At 40.2% G+C, this 18,120-nt stretch overlaps 2 protein-coding genes across 3 annotated transcripts in view; both read right to left on the bottom strand.

The window, feature by feature from the left end:
• LOC145446954 (uncharacterized) overlaps positions 1-18,120 on the bottom strand; it is a 486,702-nt gene that overhangs the window by 196,068 nt on the left and 272,514 nt on the right. The gene's annotated exons all lie outside the window — the stretch shown is intronic.
• The window catches only part of LOC145446599 (CD109 antigen-like), a 69,569-nt gene continuing 58,977 nt past the window's right edge, over positions 7,529-18,120 (bottom strand). The window contains exon 22 of the mRNA XM_080324946.1: positions 7,529-7,922. Within this exon, the coding sequence (XP_080181072.1) occupies positions 7,657-7,922 (266 nt within the window). The 3' untranslated portion in view covers positions 7,529-7,656. The remainder of the gene's footprint in view (positions 7,923-18,120) is intronic.

Below are 18,120 nucleotides of genomic sequence, written 5' to 3'. Positions count from 1 at the left end.
ATTGTATAGCTGAGCTTAGCTACAGTTCTGCACTAGAAGATCACAAATTGTATCTATGGAATGAACAAAAACAAATAGAACAAAAATTGGAATTTTTATTATAGGAAGGTTAACGCAAAGAAACAACGCTACTAATTTGAAGTAAGTGTGCGAATGAAAGTGATATCTCGGTTCAAAAGCAAATGAAAAATGACAAGGATTATTAGGCCATGGCCATATATTACAATCAGGCATTTAACCATATTACCCAATATATATCAAGAAGTAATAATAGCAAGTTGTAACCATGGAATTTTACAATCAGGAGAAGGTCAATATTGGATGCAGATAATCCGCATTATGCCCTCAAATGCTGGAAGGGGTGAAGGCCTGGTTAGGTTAGTAGCAACTTGCTGATGCTTATAATACCTTTGGTAAATCAGTTCAAAGCTTCGAGCATGACGCTTATAGTCGAGTCACACAATATGTCAATAATAGCAACATCCTGAATGTCCCTCAATCTGTCAAATTTCCTCTCCAGTAGCAGGTAAGTAGTTGTCTTGTCGGCTTGTTTATTGGAAAAGAAACTGATCTTCAACTGTGCTGTATCCTTGGCCTTTCGGATATGGTTTGTAAGGTTCATTGGGCGCTTCTTCGATATACGCCCCAGATCGAAACAGTGTTTCACATGTAACCAGCAAGTGTTTCCCATGAACACGATCAAATTTTATAAACGTCAAAATAAATTGTTTTTGCCTGTGGAGAGACGGATATTAGGGTTGGATGTGGTCAAAGTTGGGGTTAGGGATATCAGGGTTGGAGGAGATTATGGTTGGGGGTAGGTGGATATTAGGGTATTCCAGGATTAGAGCTGGGGAAGGGGGATATTAGGGTTGGAGGTGGGTTAGGGTCAAAGTTGGTGGTAGGGTATCCCAAGATTAGGGTTGGGGATATTATGGTGAAGAGAGCGTGGAATATCGTGTCCAGCACTCCACACCTATTCTTGGGTTACCCTAACCCTAACACAGCTCTAACCCTAACTCTAAACCCATCCCCTAACCCTGATATCCCCCTCCCCAACCCTAATATCCCCCTCTCCTCCAACCCTAATATCCCCATTCCCTAACCCTAACACAGCTTTAACCCAAACTCTAAACCCATCCCCTAACCCTAATATCCCCCCTCCCCAACCCTAATATCCCCCCTCCCCAGCCCTAATATCCCCCTCTCCTCCAACCCTAATATCCCCATTTCCTAACCCTAAACCCATCCCCTAACCCTAATATCCCCCCTCTCCAACCCTAATATCCCCCTCTCCTCCAACCCTAATATCCCCATTTCCTAACCCTAAACCCATCCCCTAACCCTAATATCCCCCCTCCCCAACCCTAATATCCCCCCTCTCCAACTCTAATATCCCCCTCTACCCAACCCTAAAATCCTCCCTCCCCAGTCCTAATATCCCCCTCTCCTCCAACCATAATATGCCCCTTCCCACAACAAAGGTAAAAAACAATTTATTTTGACGTTTATGAAATTTGATCGTGTTCATGGGAAACACTTGCTGGTTACATGTGAAACACTGTTTCGATCTGGGGCGTATATCGAAGAAGCGCCGTTCATTGTACCACTTGAAAACTTGTGGTGTTTCACTTGAACATAGCAATTATTGCATTCAGCAGAGCCAGTGTTCTATAAATCAGGATTCAATCTCTCCACACTTCGCACTCTTGCTGTGCTATCTCTCAAGACGTCGACTTTCCTCACTCTATTATAATGGAGAAACGAAACCCGACAGTACGGGATCCCAGCTCAAATCGACACCCAGACGAGGGGTTTGACAACATGCGAGGTATTTAAATAATGCAAAATAATGCGAACAGTTGATGGAGCTCCACTCAAGAGACATGGCGCATCACTAACGTACTGATCACCACTTCCTGACGTTGACTTTCAAACTGTTTACACGGTCTCTCGTTTAAATCATATAGGAAAGCACCATAATCACGCCAAAGTCTTTTTCACAATTCTTCAACTGAAATCAAATTTACTTGAACAGACCATTGCTTGACAAAAATAACTTACGGCTTTTTCTTGTATGGCTCAGTGGTTCTGGATGATTGATTCCGTCAATCATATTTGGAGAAATACAGCTGCTGAAGGCAGGGAAGAGTAAGCAGGAGAGTTGAATAGGTTTGCGTTTCGTTGTAACGATATACAGTAATTGTGGATTATGTAGCCTTGTTATATTTTATTAGCTTACCTTAGTAAGATATGCATGTATCTTGAATGATTTCAAAGAGGCTGGTAGGCTACTGTAACGTCAAGTCAAGGCATCATAGTATTAATTATCATACATTTTATCTGTGCATATATCTTCTTACACAATTTTCTGTTTAATTATCAGACTGTAGAAAGTTACTTGTATATGTTTGTATGCATATTCTTATTTGATTGGCCGGGCTTCAAGTGTGTTAATAGCTGTTAACTCGACGTGCCAAGCTGACACAAAGTCCAAGTCCACACTTGGAATCCCTTCTCGCAAAATGGAGTTATTACGTTGTTGAACGTCTTCAGGATATATTCCGTTATGGTCATGAACTGCTGGAAAACTTATGGTAGCTAAAGATTGTGCCATAGCACAAGCACCGCTGTATAGTGCTGATCGAAATGGTATCATACAACTACTGTGGTAGCATGAAAATCAGTCATGCTACCAGTACGCAAAGAGGGATTTGACTTTTATTAATCTACAGAAGACTGCCACCACAACAACTTTGAGGATTCAAGAGATTGTATGCCCTATTGTGACATTCATCAGCCATGCTTTCAAAAACTACATGTCAAGGCGGGAAGCAAATGCAGTTCCGTGACTGATGTTGAAACAATACCTTCGATTTTGCGAACTTTAGACACTGCTCTGCGAGAATACCGTGCTGATGGTAACCATGTCAGGAGAGCTCATGTCCAATCATACCATCTTTTATCAGTTCACATATTATAGATCGTTAGACTGGCAAGTATGGTATACTTGATATGTTTTTGCTAATAAATCTTATAACTTTGCTGATCTTATAGTATTGTCTACTCTTGAATGGTAAGAATGGTAGTGGTGACAGTTGATCTATATTATCCAGGACTCTTGACAAACATTTTTAGACTGCTACCAGTCATATCGCAAGATGTCAGCTGTTTGTATTTGGTTATTGAATTGATGACTTCTTTCTATGGGCCTGTAATCAAATCTCTCATCTGGTTACAACTATCCGACAATATCCGAAAAATAATCTGCGACAATATCCGAGTCCTCTCCGACTGCCACAAAATCGTCTAGTATCCGGTCCGAATGCTATCCGAGTCCGTCCGATGCTCATCACTGATATAGCAGACACGAATTAGTAGCCTACAGATGATACCAAACGAGACAGCGCGTGTAAATGTCTGTCCCGATTCCGTTGTGCGCGAAAGCGTAAATAGGTCACTCTCGAAGCCACGAGCTGTGACGGCACTATTAGTCTGCGACGCACGTGTTCTCAGAGCCCGCATATGGAGGTCGGCGCGCTGGCGCGGCAGACGTAAGATAGACAATTGGCTCCATTTCGCTTCATTTATTCTTTCTATTTCTTATTGAACTGCAGTATCATTGAACCTGGTAAATCTACAAGTTTCTGACCACTATTACTACTATTTGGCTGTTCTGTGCTAGTAAAGAAAGCTCCTTGGATCTGCGTGTGTGATCAGGATTGCAAGTGTACTCAGAGCGGTCATTAGTCAGTGACTAGTGCGTACAACAGGAACTGTAAGCTGTAGCGTCGACTCCAATCAAGCACTATATCAGCGTGTCTTGCAACAAGCCGTTGCAGCGACCGCTACAGCGCGCATCTAATTAGTAATTCCTCAACTGGCGTACAGCACAATGGGGTTCCTAGTCTGACATTGCGACAATTGTTTGCTTATTATAACGACGTTTGAGCTGCATTGTTGTATTTACCGATAAAAGTTGGCAAAGCCTTGATAGAGTAATGAATATACGCACTTTGCGCATGAATGTTTTTCAATTCGCAGGCATAAAGAAACACACTGTCCTATTTCGCGCTCCAAACCTCCAACAATGAAAGAGGCTATCACGGAACTAACGCAAGAATTATTTTGTAAACGAATATGGGCGCAAATACAATTTTGGTAAGCGAAGGAGAACGTGAATTCGCTGGCCTGATCGAGGGAAGATGGTGTTTCTTGGCGCGAGCGTGTCGAAATCGACGTCGTAAACGAGGTTGCTTCGATTGTCTGATTACTAAGCACGAGTTACAATTTATTTGGGCGTTTTATGCACTAGTTCGTCGTCGCCAACGAAGCTGCGTATTCAATTATTCGGTCGCCTATCCGTTAATTGTAATTAGTTGGCATTCACGCGCTATCACGGACTCCATAATTGACAGCGCTGGTGATTTGAAATCGCAGATGGCGGGCGTTTAATCTTATTGTATGGGGTGGCCGCCACCCCATATATGTGTCATGGGGTGGCTGCTAGGGATGGTGTGAACTTCTGAAAGGCTCAGGTTCGTGTGAACGCGAATCATTTTGAAAGGTTCTGTGTGAACGCGAACGTGAACCTCGTGACGTCACGTGACGTCATATTGCTATTTTCAGTCCTACGTTTCACTGTAGTGATAGCCTAGATCAGTGGTTCCCAACCTTTTTCGACTCATCGCCCCCTTTTCAAACTCCACACCGATAATCGCCCCCCAAATATTGGGAACCTAAAAATGGGCATACAGACTTAAATCACCGGCGAGTTGACTAATAAAAAAGGTCAACTTTTCGGCTCTACCTTGAAATTACACTTTTCCAGCTAAATTTTGGTGAGTTGACTAACAAAGAAGGTGATTTCTCCGACTTGCTTCCAAAAAGACCGTAACAGCACTTCGTCGCCCCCCCCCCCAATACGTTGGTCTTGACCCCCCTCTCCATAGGGCGATAAAGCAAACTTCTGCAACCTTCAAACCAAACTCCCCCGATACCTCTTGACCGCTACTTCTCAGTACAAATTGTTGGACTCTTTAGTTAGTCGGCCTAATTTGCGCAAAGCGCGAAAAATTTCTATTATTCATGATTGAATCGGTCAATATGATTGGGAATTGCATATATATATTGCTGTCAATTTTTATCCTCTCTCTGCTCATGTATTCAGATTTACCGGTAAAGCTGAGTGAGGTGTCTTGGAAAATGTAGGGCCCGTAAATAATAATCGAACATATTCGGGCGGACCCGTGGGTATAATGACTTCATTACGTAATGGCATTTCGTGACCTGTCTGCTATGTCAAAAGATATTCAAATCGCCCATACGTACTAAACTAAAAGACGCACACGATTTCAAATTGGTATTTTTGCACTGGCAATTGATTTTTATCCAATAAGCAAGAAATATGAGACCACGAAATGGCGCGCAGCGCGAATTTTTTTTTGAAAAAGTTGCCTAAATTTCCAGAATAATACTCTATAATTAATGTTAATTCATGAAAAAATTGTGGCCTCCTTCGAGCTCGGGCTCCCAATTGGGGGTTTGGGTGTGGCAGTTTCGGTCATGGACGCCAATATAGCCATTTCAACGCGCCATCGCCCCCCTATCGCCCCCTTCGTCCGTTTTCGCCCCCCTATCGCCCCCTTGGCTATTTTCGCCCCCCTGGACCGACAAATCGCCCCCTGGGGGGCGATATCGCCCACGTTGGGAACCACTGGCCTAGATTAATGTACAGTTGTAGAAGATACCTAGCGACGACTCGGACCACATAATGCCACAATGCCGAAGGACAAACTGACGTTTTAAACGTCGCCAAATGTATCAACTGGAGCAATCAAATGATATAATAATCCCATAAAATAAATATCTTCCGTCGCTTTGCCAACAATTTCGACGAGGACTTGCAAGGGAATATAGGTTTACACCTTAACGGTCTAGGCCAGACCGGACAATGTGTTCGGCGTCCAAGTATCGCTACATTGATATTGAGCAGAGTATGAAAACAAGTTTCTATACATGCTATCGATATTATCCCATTAACAAGTTATACAGCGGTAGCCAACACCCCGAGCGCGCGGATTTGGTTTTTATGATACAATAAACATAAACATATCAAATCAAGATTGACCCTGTACGCCTGCTACATTTTTTACATCAGACCACGATGATCGAGTGGTTATTATTAGTATTATGGAAAAAAGTGGCGCTTTCAACCGATGATGGTTATTTGTGCCACGCTCAGTATATATTCAATGAAACGATCGAAAGAAAGCAATAGATAGATCTAGAGAAATAATTCGCATGAGAGAATAAATTCTATAACTGGTATAGTTAGGCAATGGAGGGTCAATAGATTTTGTACAGAGAAAGCAACGTTTTCGTTGGCACTATGAGCAATCAAAAAGCGGCGATGAAATTCGAATTTACAACATCTCATTAGCAAATGCGAAACAGTGTCCGGGACGCAGCACAAGGAACACAAGGGGAATTAAGACGGCAATGACCTGACCGAAGACGAAATAACATTCGATCATAATGAAGATTATTCGTGTCGGGGAGGCGGTTGAAAATTGTTTTTTGAAGGTGTTTATAGCTGGTTCCTTTTTGGTCACGGATGTAATCATTGAGTGGTTGAATAAGCATCATTCGCAGACTACCTTGATGTCTTGTGATTGCGGGTCAAGCTCACGGCAGTGAGTCACTAAATATTCGAGCAAACATTTGTAACAACGCAAGTAACATTTTTTGAGATTTTCAAGGTGCATGATCGTTTAGTGTTAATTTTTTTTTTGCTGCCAGCGCCATGCATATAGTGGCCCGCAGTTGAAATACAATAGATTTCAACCAAAGATGTTATAATAAAGTGAATATTGTAGTATATAAAAAAAGGTTCACAGTGCAGAACCTACCAAGGTTCGTTTGTGAACGTGAACCTCTAAAATTCAGAGGTTCACACTCAGAACGCGAACGTGAACCTCGCGTTCACACCATCCCTAATTTCCACCCCTGATATACGTGTTTAAATATACACCCATGTCACACGAAACTAAAACCGACCTCAGACTTATACCGCGTTATAAATCGAGTACAGCATTTTAATCCAAATTATGCAGGCACTATAGGCACGTAAGATTTATAACCGCGATATAATTCTGAGGTGGGTTCTGTTTTCCTGTACCACATTGTGGGTGTGAATATACTATAGCTTAGAAATTCACAATTAGGTTATGTATCATATTGCAAATATAGAGATTTCGCGAACTTTGTGAAAAAGATTCTCGGACTCCTCGAGGTTAAGCATGACAGGGCTACGGGTTTCTTGATGCAGAGTGGTACATCTACTTTAGTGATCGGGACGAATGTACGCGGTCCGATTGCACCTCTGCTCTGACTCACTCAAGCGTCTAGATCTCTATAAGGCTGTGTCTGGTTTGGAATAGTTCAAGGGTCTGTCAAAAAGCCTCGTTGTTAACATCGACTTAGTCAACTCCCCCGACAACAAATGAAGCGTTACAATATATCCACGTCAAGAAAGGATTCTTTTATTGCATTTTTGCTATCTCTAACATTTCAATCACACTTGAGCTTGACGTCTTGACTTGTGACCGATGAGTGAATATGTAAGTGTTGTGAGGATATTGGTAAGTCGCATGACTACTTCATCTCACTGCCTTCTTGCTCATGCTGGCAAGAATGATCCAAATTCCCGGCCCTGCTTTTCACTTGAGAAGCCAGATACGTGGAAGCGTCAACGCATCGATGCAGCGATTCGGGCACGAAACGTCTGGCTTGCTTCATTGAAAGCACGGGGTTTACCTCTTGTAGAAGGCGTTGGTAGTGGAGGTAATGAGCCAATATTTGCCCGTCGGTTAAAGCATATGACCACATATCCAGGCCAGAGACCACGCCTTTGAAGTTACCTAAATTGGGATGAGAGTGATTGGCACAATTGCGAAGAGCAGGTTATAACTTGCGGAAGACGGTTTAGTGTCAATGCGCCCACGGCGATTGGAAAGTGTAGAAACAAAAATTGTCGTTGATAAAATAATCATGCTGGCAGTCGCCAGTCCAATAATGGAGAGAGAGAGAAAGAGAGAAAGAAAAAAAGAGAGAAGGGGGAAAGAGAGAGAAAGAGAGAGAAAGAGTCTTTATTTTTATCCAACCGAAATACATAACAAACGGACGGCCACAATGGTGGTACAGTAATATCCATGCATACTGTACATCAGAGTTGGATCAATTGTAATTAATTACATTTTTCAATGTAATTGTAATGTAATTGTAATTGAAGCATTTTTATTTTGTGTAATTATAATAGTAATTTGACAAAAATTTGCTCAATTACAATTTTATTTACATTAAATTGCTATTGAGAACTGACAAGCACAACATAAAATAATTGACTCATAATGCATTCTCTTTAGTTGTCGACAAGGAATTTGGTGGATCCATTCGCGGAAGCCCTTGACTGCGCCCTTGCGGGCGAAGTTTTTTATTTTTACCGCTATGCTGGGCTCGGCTGCCATTGTATACAATTACTAGATTACTAACCAACGGATGGATTGGCAACACGTGACTCACGATTGAATACACCGAGAAGCGAACTGCTGAGCCGGCTAAAAGCAGCAGAAATGATAGTCCCATAGCTGGCAATCCAAACGTCGAAATTTGATATGTATGGTCCTAATCGAAAGCTAGTGTCGCACTGATTCCGCAATAAAAGTATATTTCCAGGCAATGGTACCATTCCAAAATAGTCGTGAAAGTCTGGGAATCGGCATTGTTCTGAACAATTGCTGGGCGCAATTGGTCATTGTTGTGGTCAGTAGTTATGTAGATCGGTCGCGAACTAGCGTTGGTTCTTATGGGCGGGGTGGCGAGCGGCTGGAAAACCGGGGGTGGCGAGCGGCACTTATTTCTTATGGCGGGGGTGGCGAGCGGCTATTGCGTCTTATGGCGGGGGTGGCGAGCGGCTCTTATTTCTTATAGGCGGGGTGGCGAGCGGCTGGAAAACCGGGAGTGGCAAGCGGCTTTTATGTCTTATGGCGGGGGTGGCGAGCGGCTATTGTGTCTTGTGGTCGCACGGTAACCCTTTTCAGCATGGACAGCGGTCGCACGCGGCTTCGTTGTTGGCATGTCGTACTTTGTGTTGAATATGTATCAAGTAAATAGTCATGTGAATGAACCTTTGTTAATGTGTATATCGTCGTGTATTATTACACGGTCTCTACTGATTCACCATGTGTTCTTATGGGCGCGGTCGTGATTCGTACTTTTGGGTATAGGCTCCGGTTGCATGATAGCGTTACAGAGATAGGGATCGGTCGCATGCTAACGTTTTCGGATATAGGTGGTGGCGGTAAGTCGTACTCTCGGGTATTTAGTTTGCCACAGAGCCGGCGCAGACGGCGATTCGAATATCAACAATAGTCGCGTTCGCAAACTAACACTTCAAAAAGATGTGAAATATTTGTAAAATCCTACGATCGCTCACAAGATACCACTTCCGGCATATCGATCTATCACTCAATACACAACCGAAGTTGAATTATAATTGAATGCGTAAATTTATCACCTCGGCATCAAAATTCGAAAACAACAACTTGATGCTTTATGTTCTCACTATAATTTCGTGATAAGTGTAATAAGTGCCGAATAACAGATACACCCCCGGCAAGACTTGAATACCAACAAATTGTCACTTATTTCTATTCTAGCCGTAATCCTTTGTGAAGTTAACGCTTATTCAAAAAGGTGTGAAATATTTGCAAAACCCCGCGATCACTGACAAGATAATGTCTCGGACATAACCATCTTTCACGACTTGGTGTCATAACCATACCGATCGCTCACGCGGTGAAATTTTAGTAATCAGTTTGTCACAGAACTTGATTTCGCTGGTAAGATTTAACAAGTAACGAATAACAGACCGCCAGTGTCGGTAACTTGAATAGCGACAAATTGTCACTTATTTCCGCTCTAACCCTAATCCTCTGTGAAGTGAACGCTTATTCAAAAGGGCGTGATATAATTTTAAAATCCGACGACCACTCACCGGATAATGCTTCAGACATAGCAATCCCTCATGCCCGCTCACAAGGTAATATTTCGGTAATTAGTTTGTCCCAGAACCGTCGCAGACGGTGATTCGAAAACCAACAATTTGTCACTTGCCCGCGATCGCTATATGTTTCACACCTCTCGAATAGTGGCTGACTTTAGTTGCGTGATAAGATCCATGAAAATATTCAATCAATGTGTTAGTTTGTCAACTTGAGATGTAACTCACTACACAAATCAAGTTGAATCGTATTTGAATGTATTGATTCGACCCAACTCAAATCCTTTGACAAATCCTATAAACGCGATCTGTTGAATCGAACGTAACCTGAATATTACTGACGCCAACATTCACCCGCATCGGATCATTCACACATTCCACGCCGCTGTTTTAACACTTATAGAATCAATACCAACTATCTCTAACCCGATAATATTCAATCATTTTGGTAATTAGCCAACTTTAAATCCATTCGCGGGATGTACTAAAGGTAAATCCAAATAATCCAGAATGAAATATTTGGACTTTGACATTGCGCGAATTGAAATAGGTTTGACAAACATGACTACCAACTTTCACCCAGTCACATTTCGAGATTATACGCACATTGATTTGAAACAAGTAATGAAACATTACAACTCTATTCGCGACCTGTCTTTACGTTTGTCAAAGAGAGTTTCAGTAATTACTATCGCGATATTTTAATGTGTTACTACACACAATAGAATCAATCAATGAAATATCGCCCATTGTTGTAAACATTTCCAACTTGACAACCGCTTGCAGATAACACGATCGAGTTGCAATGCGATGAGTTGAATCGGAATATTTCAACCTACTTTGTCATATCGCGATTTCAAGTAGGATTGCCAGACAGGTTGGGTAAACTTTCACTCCACTGCGTTTCAGATTAATTTATTCACACGATCACCATCTCGCTGTCTTCACACTTACACAATCGCGTACTGTTCCCACTCGCAACCTCGGTACGATATTTCAACTTGTCACAATAACTGATTATTCACATGTTGATTTGAAACAAAAGAAACCTTGAACAAGTTATCTGGGTATTTTTTGTCACAATTGAGTTAATGGAAATAGTATTACACCTCGAAATTTTAACATCTTACCATACTCAAAAGAGTCAATCATGAAAACCTTGTCAACTAAATCCGTTTGTAACTTACCAGACCAACTAGACAGTACCCGTACAGAAAGAAGACAAGATTACGCGAGTACATACAATCGCTACAAACTAAAATCCATAGCAAGTTCGGTTGTAGTCATATACCGCCAAATCGTCTTTTTTGTTCAACTGTAAAAGTCGTTACTATTCTGTAAGATAAAGTAATTACTACTCGGTATATTTTATAAACCAAAGTAAATACTACTCGGTGTGTGGTTTGACATTAACATATTACATTTGAGTATACGAGATTTGAATGTCTGACCAACGTAGTTGAGAATTCATTTCTTGCAGTCGAACGCACGCGTTATATTGAAAATGTTCACGATGTAAACATATGAATTGACACATTGATTTTGACATATGAGATTTTGTAATAGTCGATCATGACTTGATTATTAAATTATGACATTATTAGACCAGGGTTGTGTTGAAGGTTATTACGATACCAACAAACTTTTCAGAAACATTGTTATTAGCATATCGATTTGTGAAACTAGATTAACATGTCTGAAATGTTTTGATTGGGAAGATTAAGCCGTGTTCGTAAAAACCACGCAGCGCATTGTGGATATCAGGAAATATTTTACAAATGTAATTGTCTCCACTAACCAAGACTAAAGATGAAACACCAATTTCCTTTGTTGAACAATAACCGGTACAATACTTTATCATCGTAATCTGCGGTGAGAATTGAAACACTTTCGCACATTACCAGGTGTCAAGATATCACACTAGGTGAATTGACATACCGCCGCTTGATTAATACCTAATCCGTTCGCACCATTTCACATACTTTGATCATTACAAAAGTAAATTGGAATATGTTTGCTAGATGCATTCAATTCAGTTAGAAATGTCTGGTACACAACAATCGTAATATCAAAAAAGTACTTGCTACACTGTTATTTGCTACAAAAAAGTACTTGCTACACTGTTATTTGCTAAACGTGTTTTGCCTTGTTGTTCATTTGTAGTATTGATTGTTCTTGAACCCTCAAATAATAATTCCCGACATGAAACCAAGTCGCTGAAAGTCGTTACCATCACGAAGATACAATGTGTACGATGTTTATCAAATGTGTCCTACCTGGCCAACAGAAAACAATTTTCACTCACTCGAAATGAAACCAATGTGATGGTCTCCATTCGATATTTTGTTTGTGTCAAATACTTTGCAATGAACACATTAGCGTGGTTGAGCTTTACATCATCAAGCTGTTATTTGTAAATCAAGATTTCGGTAAACTTGTAAATGTATCGTTTAACTAACCGACATTTAGTGATTGGGGAACATACCAAACGATACACATCCAGCTCCGAAATACTGCATTGATCTTAATTTCCATCATCGTGATAATCGAAGTACATTTCTTTCGAATTCGTAACAACCGGTGTTTCTACGACACGATAAATTTTTGACAAGTTTGCTTAGAAGATTGGTTGCATATCGCGAAAAATAATATACCACTCATATTGATACTGTTACTCCATCGATCGATATTTTCAAACGAGTAATATTTATTACTTGAGTTTCTCCGCTTAATGTAAATGAAAACTCAGTGTCTTTTAACAACAAACAATGATAAAAAGTAGGCAATCAAACACAACACTTTGTACGACACTAATTATTGTTCCACACATCTCATTTCATACTAAGTGTATACGAAAGATATTCATGACACATGGAAATATTCGCTCATGCTACGAACATACGCAATGATTGGTGGTGCTTTCAAACTGTTTCGATATCACAAGAACTTTATTGTCTGAATGGGTGTTCATGTATCTTAATAATCAAATAGTTCAACACAGAACTAGTACTAACAGAAACATCAGAGAGTTGTTTACACAAAAGTTTGTATGTGTACAGTATGCGAATACCATGTGTAAGTCCAGCACAATTGCAGTATCCATCCGAGTTTAGTCAACACAAATTTATTACAACGGAGCCACGTAAACTTTCGTGAAAGAAAAGCATACTCACTTCCAGAGGGTTATGTCAACACCATAGCAGTAAATCAGCTACTCCAACAACAAAGTACATATGTTTCTAGCCACGGTCCTTACATCTTTCACATAGATCAATCTACTTTGCTAACGAAAAGTGCTGAGTCATCACATGATCGCTCTCACAACAAAACAGCTAGTAGATATTATCATTCAAAATATTCCTAACCCTTTACACACCAGTGACAAATCATACAACGAATATGCTTTGCGGGTCGAATTGTTGTTCAGTGTCAAGTCTACCTGTTGAAACGTACATTAAAACAACACAGTCACAATTCAATTAAAACCACGAATCTATTTTCATTTCGTCACATACAGAAAAATAATTTTTCTTTCTCCAACACATACTTGTAACCAATCGCTTTCATTAAACACACAACTTCATAAAAGTATTTACTTTCTACAACATAGACATTCCGATGTAGTCAAGAAATATTTTTATTAATCAAAATCATCGATTTCTGTTCACGGCGTTAGTGTGTGCATGTCATACCTGTGGGCCCCGTATTAAAATGGACACGACATTTCCTCCTCCATTGCCCTAAATATGACCGTGCCAGGATCAATCTAATTCTGACTGCTGACCAAAACAGAGTACCCCTAACGCCCGAGTCCCTACTCACAGACGCACATACTATATGGCCGGTCATCGAATTCACGATTTCAAGTGGCAGAGATATATAAAGAATTGTAATTCCTTCAGATAGTACGGGAGTATTTATTGCCAGATATCGTCCTGGGGCAAAAAGCCGAGTAGCTAAGCCCCACTACCCCCCCTCATACCTACCTACCTACATTGCATGCAATGTCACACACCTCCATTTACGCGTATACTGATGTGGGCAAACAAGCGCGACGTATGTCTGGCAGTGTTGGGATGACTCGAGTCATGACTTGACTCGAGTCAGACTCGAGTCACCTTTTTCGAATGACTTGACTTGACTCGAGTCACTTTGCTAAAATGACTTGACTTGACTTGACTCGGCGTATCAGAAATATGGATTGACTCGTGACTCGGAGCAAAATTCACGAGTCAATTTCAAGTCATCAAGTAATCAGTGTCGACAAAAATCACTGAATCTTGCATATGTTCGGATTGTTCGCGAAACGCTGGTGTAACCGCGAGAGCGACCAATCATTTAATGATCGTGCGTTTTACGGAGCCTCCATTGTTCCCTCACAAATAAATTGACCGCAAACGAAGTGATCGAAGCTTACAGCGTACGTTGTCGTAAACTAGTATAGTAAAGTAATTAATCTCTGTTTTTACCTTAACCAAACCTCTTGTTTTATTGAAATTGAATTATAATATAGTTTATATAGTCTGCAGCCATTGGCGCAGGCTCGAATTGTATCATATCGATTTGTAAATGGGTAATGTATTGCATCCTATCAATTCGTATCTATTCTCTATTTTGCCTGGTAACTATAAACTATGGTTTAGCAGTTCTACGTATATGTGAACGATACAGCGCCTTCTAGCATGTATATTTAACTCTGTATTCGTTCATCGACTCAAAATCAATGACCACTCAATCTGTATTTCAGACAGCTAGCGAAATGCAATGACGTTATCATGCCCCATGCTTCGAAAAGGAAACTTGACTTGAATTGTGACTTGACTCGTGACTTGACTTGACTTGACTCGACTTGACTCGAGTCACCTCCAAAAATCGAGTGACTTGACTTGACTCGAGTCACCTTTGAAAATCGATTGACTTGACTTGACTCGACTTGACTCGAGTCACCTCCAAAAATCGAGTGACTTGACTTGACTCGAGTCACCTTTGAAAATCGATTGACTTGACTTGACTCGAGTCAAAATGGGCAATGACTCGAAATGACTCGTGACTCGAAGGTAGTGACTTGATCCCAACACTGATGTCTGGATGGTATTTTTTCGTGGAAACACAGGGTGTAACATGTTTACTTTGAATATTGTTCATTGGTTTATCGATTCAGAGTTGATATCCGGATCCGGTTACATACTTTATCAGGGTTTCCGATTTCAAACTGAATGTCGAGACATACATTGACCAATAACGACACAATATAGTAAACATGCGGCAGGAAAACTCGACCTGGAATTGTTATCGCGATGGGTGACATAAATCCAACCGTTTTCCGAACACCGTTATCCCCATACCAACCATCGTCAAGGAGGTGTTTTATTCAGACATTTTGACTCTGGAAAATCCAAAGCACGAACCCGGACATCACAGAACTATCGAAGCCTATTGTCCAATTTTCCAAAACATGCATTTCGGTGTACAAGAGCATATTGTATGTGGTTAACTGATGATATTGATGTGATACGACTGATGGAGGTATACTCTGAAACCGGTAGTCCGTGTATATTTCCGTCACTGTTCGTTGTAATCTATTTCAAACTATCGTCAATACAACAAATACCAAATTATCAGGTGTGTTTGTCAGATTTCAAAATGAAAATGGTTTTGTTACTCTAGGAAAAGCTAGATGACCAAGAGAAAATGTAATGTTACACTGGGTAAACGCCAGATCCCCAAAGGAAAATGATATTTTTACTCAGGTAAACGACGGATCACCAAGCGAAAAAGGTTTGTTACCCGGGGAAAAAATATATTTCCAAGTGAAAAAGGTTTGTTACCCAGGGAAAAAATAGATTTCCAAGTGAAAAAGGTTTCTTACTCTGGGAAAAAATATATTTCCAAGTGAAAAAGGTTTGTTACCCAGGGAAAAAATAGATTTCCAAGTGAAAAAGGTTTCTTACTCTGGGAAAAAATATATTTCCAAGTGAAAAAGGTGTGTTACCCAGGGCAAAAATAGATTTCCAAGTGAAAAGGGGTTTGTTATCCAGGGCAAAAACAGATTTCCAAGTGAAAAGGGGTTTGTTACATTGGGTAAACGATAAATCTTCAAAGGACAATGGTATTTTAGTTAGGTAACGGTGGACCTCCAAGTGAAAATGATAATTTTACACAGGTAAACGTCAGTTGTCCAAACCAGAATGATATTTTTACTTGTGTAGGTATCTTGTGTTCAACGCTGGTTGTGTGATTGGTCTTGTTAAATGTAGTTACCGAGTTGTACAATATACTTTTCGTGTGTATACAATTATGAAGGGGCGGAAAATGAAATTGCTATTATGATCGTCAGAAGATTGTTGTATGTTGATTTGTCGGAGTAGCAATCCTATCATTCGCATATGACAAGCAAAATCATTACCGCGAATACATGTAACTGGTTCGCTCGGTCTCGACCAATGCAAAATAGATGATTCGTTTTTTGAAACCGTAGCGAAGACCACATGTAAATCGATGTGATAGACTTCTACCCCCCCTTACATTCAGTCGTGTCATGTCCATTTTAATACGGGGCCCACAGGTATGACATGCACACACTAACGCCGTGAACAGAAATCGATGATTTTGATTAATAAAAATATTTCTTGACTACATCGGTATGTCTATGTTGTAGAAAGTAAATACTTTTATGAAGTTGTGTGTTTAATGAAAGCGATTGGTTACAAGTATGTGTTGGAGAAAGAAAAATTATTTTTCTGTATGTGACGAAATGAAAATAGATTCGTGGTTTTAATTGAATTGTGACTGTGTTGTTTTAATGTACGTTTCAACAGGTAGACTTGACACTGAACAACAATTCGACCCGCAAAGCATATTCGTTGTATGATTTGTCACTGGTGTGTAAAGGGTTAGGAATATTTTGAATGATAATATCTGCTAGCTGTTTTGTTGTGAGAGCGATCATGTGATGACTCAGCACTTTTCGTTAGCAAAGTAGATTGATCTATGTGAAAGATGTAAGGACCGTGGCTAGAAACATATGTACTTTGTTGTTGGAGTAGCTGATTTACTGCTATGGTGTTGACATAACCCTCTGGAAGTGAGTATGCTTTTCTTTCACGAAAGTTTACGTGGCTCCGTTGTAATAAATTTGTGTTGACTAAACTCGGATAGATACTGCAATTGTGCTGGACTTACACATGGTATTCGCATACTGTACACATACAAACTTTTGTGTAAACAACTCTCTGATGTTTCTGTTAGTACTAGTTCTGTGTTGAACTATTTGATTATTAAGATACATGAACACCCATTCAGACAATAAAGTTCTTGTGATATCGAAACAGTTTGAAAGCACCACCAATCATTGCGTATGTTCGTAGCATGAGCGAATATTTCCATGTGTCATGAATATCTTTCGTATACACTTAGTATGAAATGAGATGTGTGGAACAATAATTAGTGTCGTACAAAGTGTTGTGTTTGATTGCCTACCTTTTTATCATTGTTTGTTGTTAAAAGACGGCTGAGTTTTCATTTACATTAAGCGGAGAAACTCAAGTAATAAATTTTACTCGTTTGAAAATATCGATCGATGGAGTAACAGTATCAATATGAGTGGTATATTATTTTTCGCGATATGCAACCAATCTTCTAAGCAAACTTGTCAAAAATTTATCGTGTCGTAGAAACACCGGTTGTTACGAATTCGAAAGAAATGTACTTCGATTATCATGATGATGGAAATTAAGATCAATGCAGTATTTCGGAGCTGGATGTGTATCGTTTGGTATGTTCCCCAATCACTAAATGTCGGTTAGTTAAACGATACATTTACAAGTTTACCGAAATCTTGATTTACAAATAACAGCTTGATGATGTAAAGCTCAACCACGCTAATGTGTTCATTGCAAAGTATTTGACACAAACAAAATATCGAATGGAGACCATCACATTGGTTTCATTTCGAGTGAGTGAAAATTGTTTTCTGTTGGCCAGGTAGGACACATTTGATAAACATCGTACACATTGTATCTTCGTGATGGTAACGACTTTCAGCGACTTGGTTTCAT

The sequence above is a fragment of the Botryllus schlosseri genome, chromosome 9 (genome assembly GCF_051294905.1).
Source record: "Botryllus schlosseri isolate E-star chromosome 9, Bs_hap1, whole genome shotgun sequence".
NCBI lineage: Eukaryota > Metazoa > Chordata > Ascidiacea > Stolidobranchia > Styelidae > Botryllus > Botryllus schlosseri.
The sequence above is the reverse complement of the archived record's forward strand: the minus strand, read 5'-3'. Positions and strand labels throughout refer to the sequence as shown.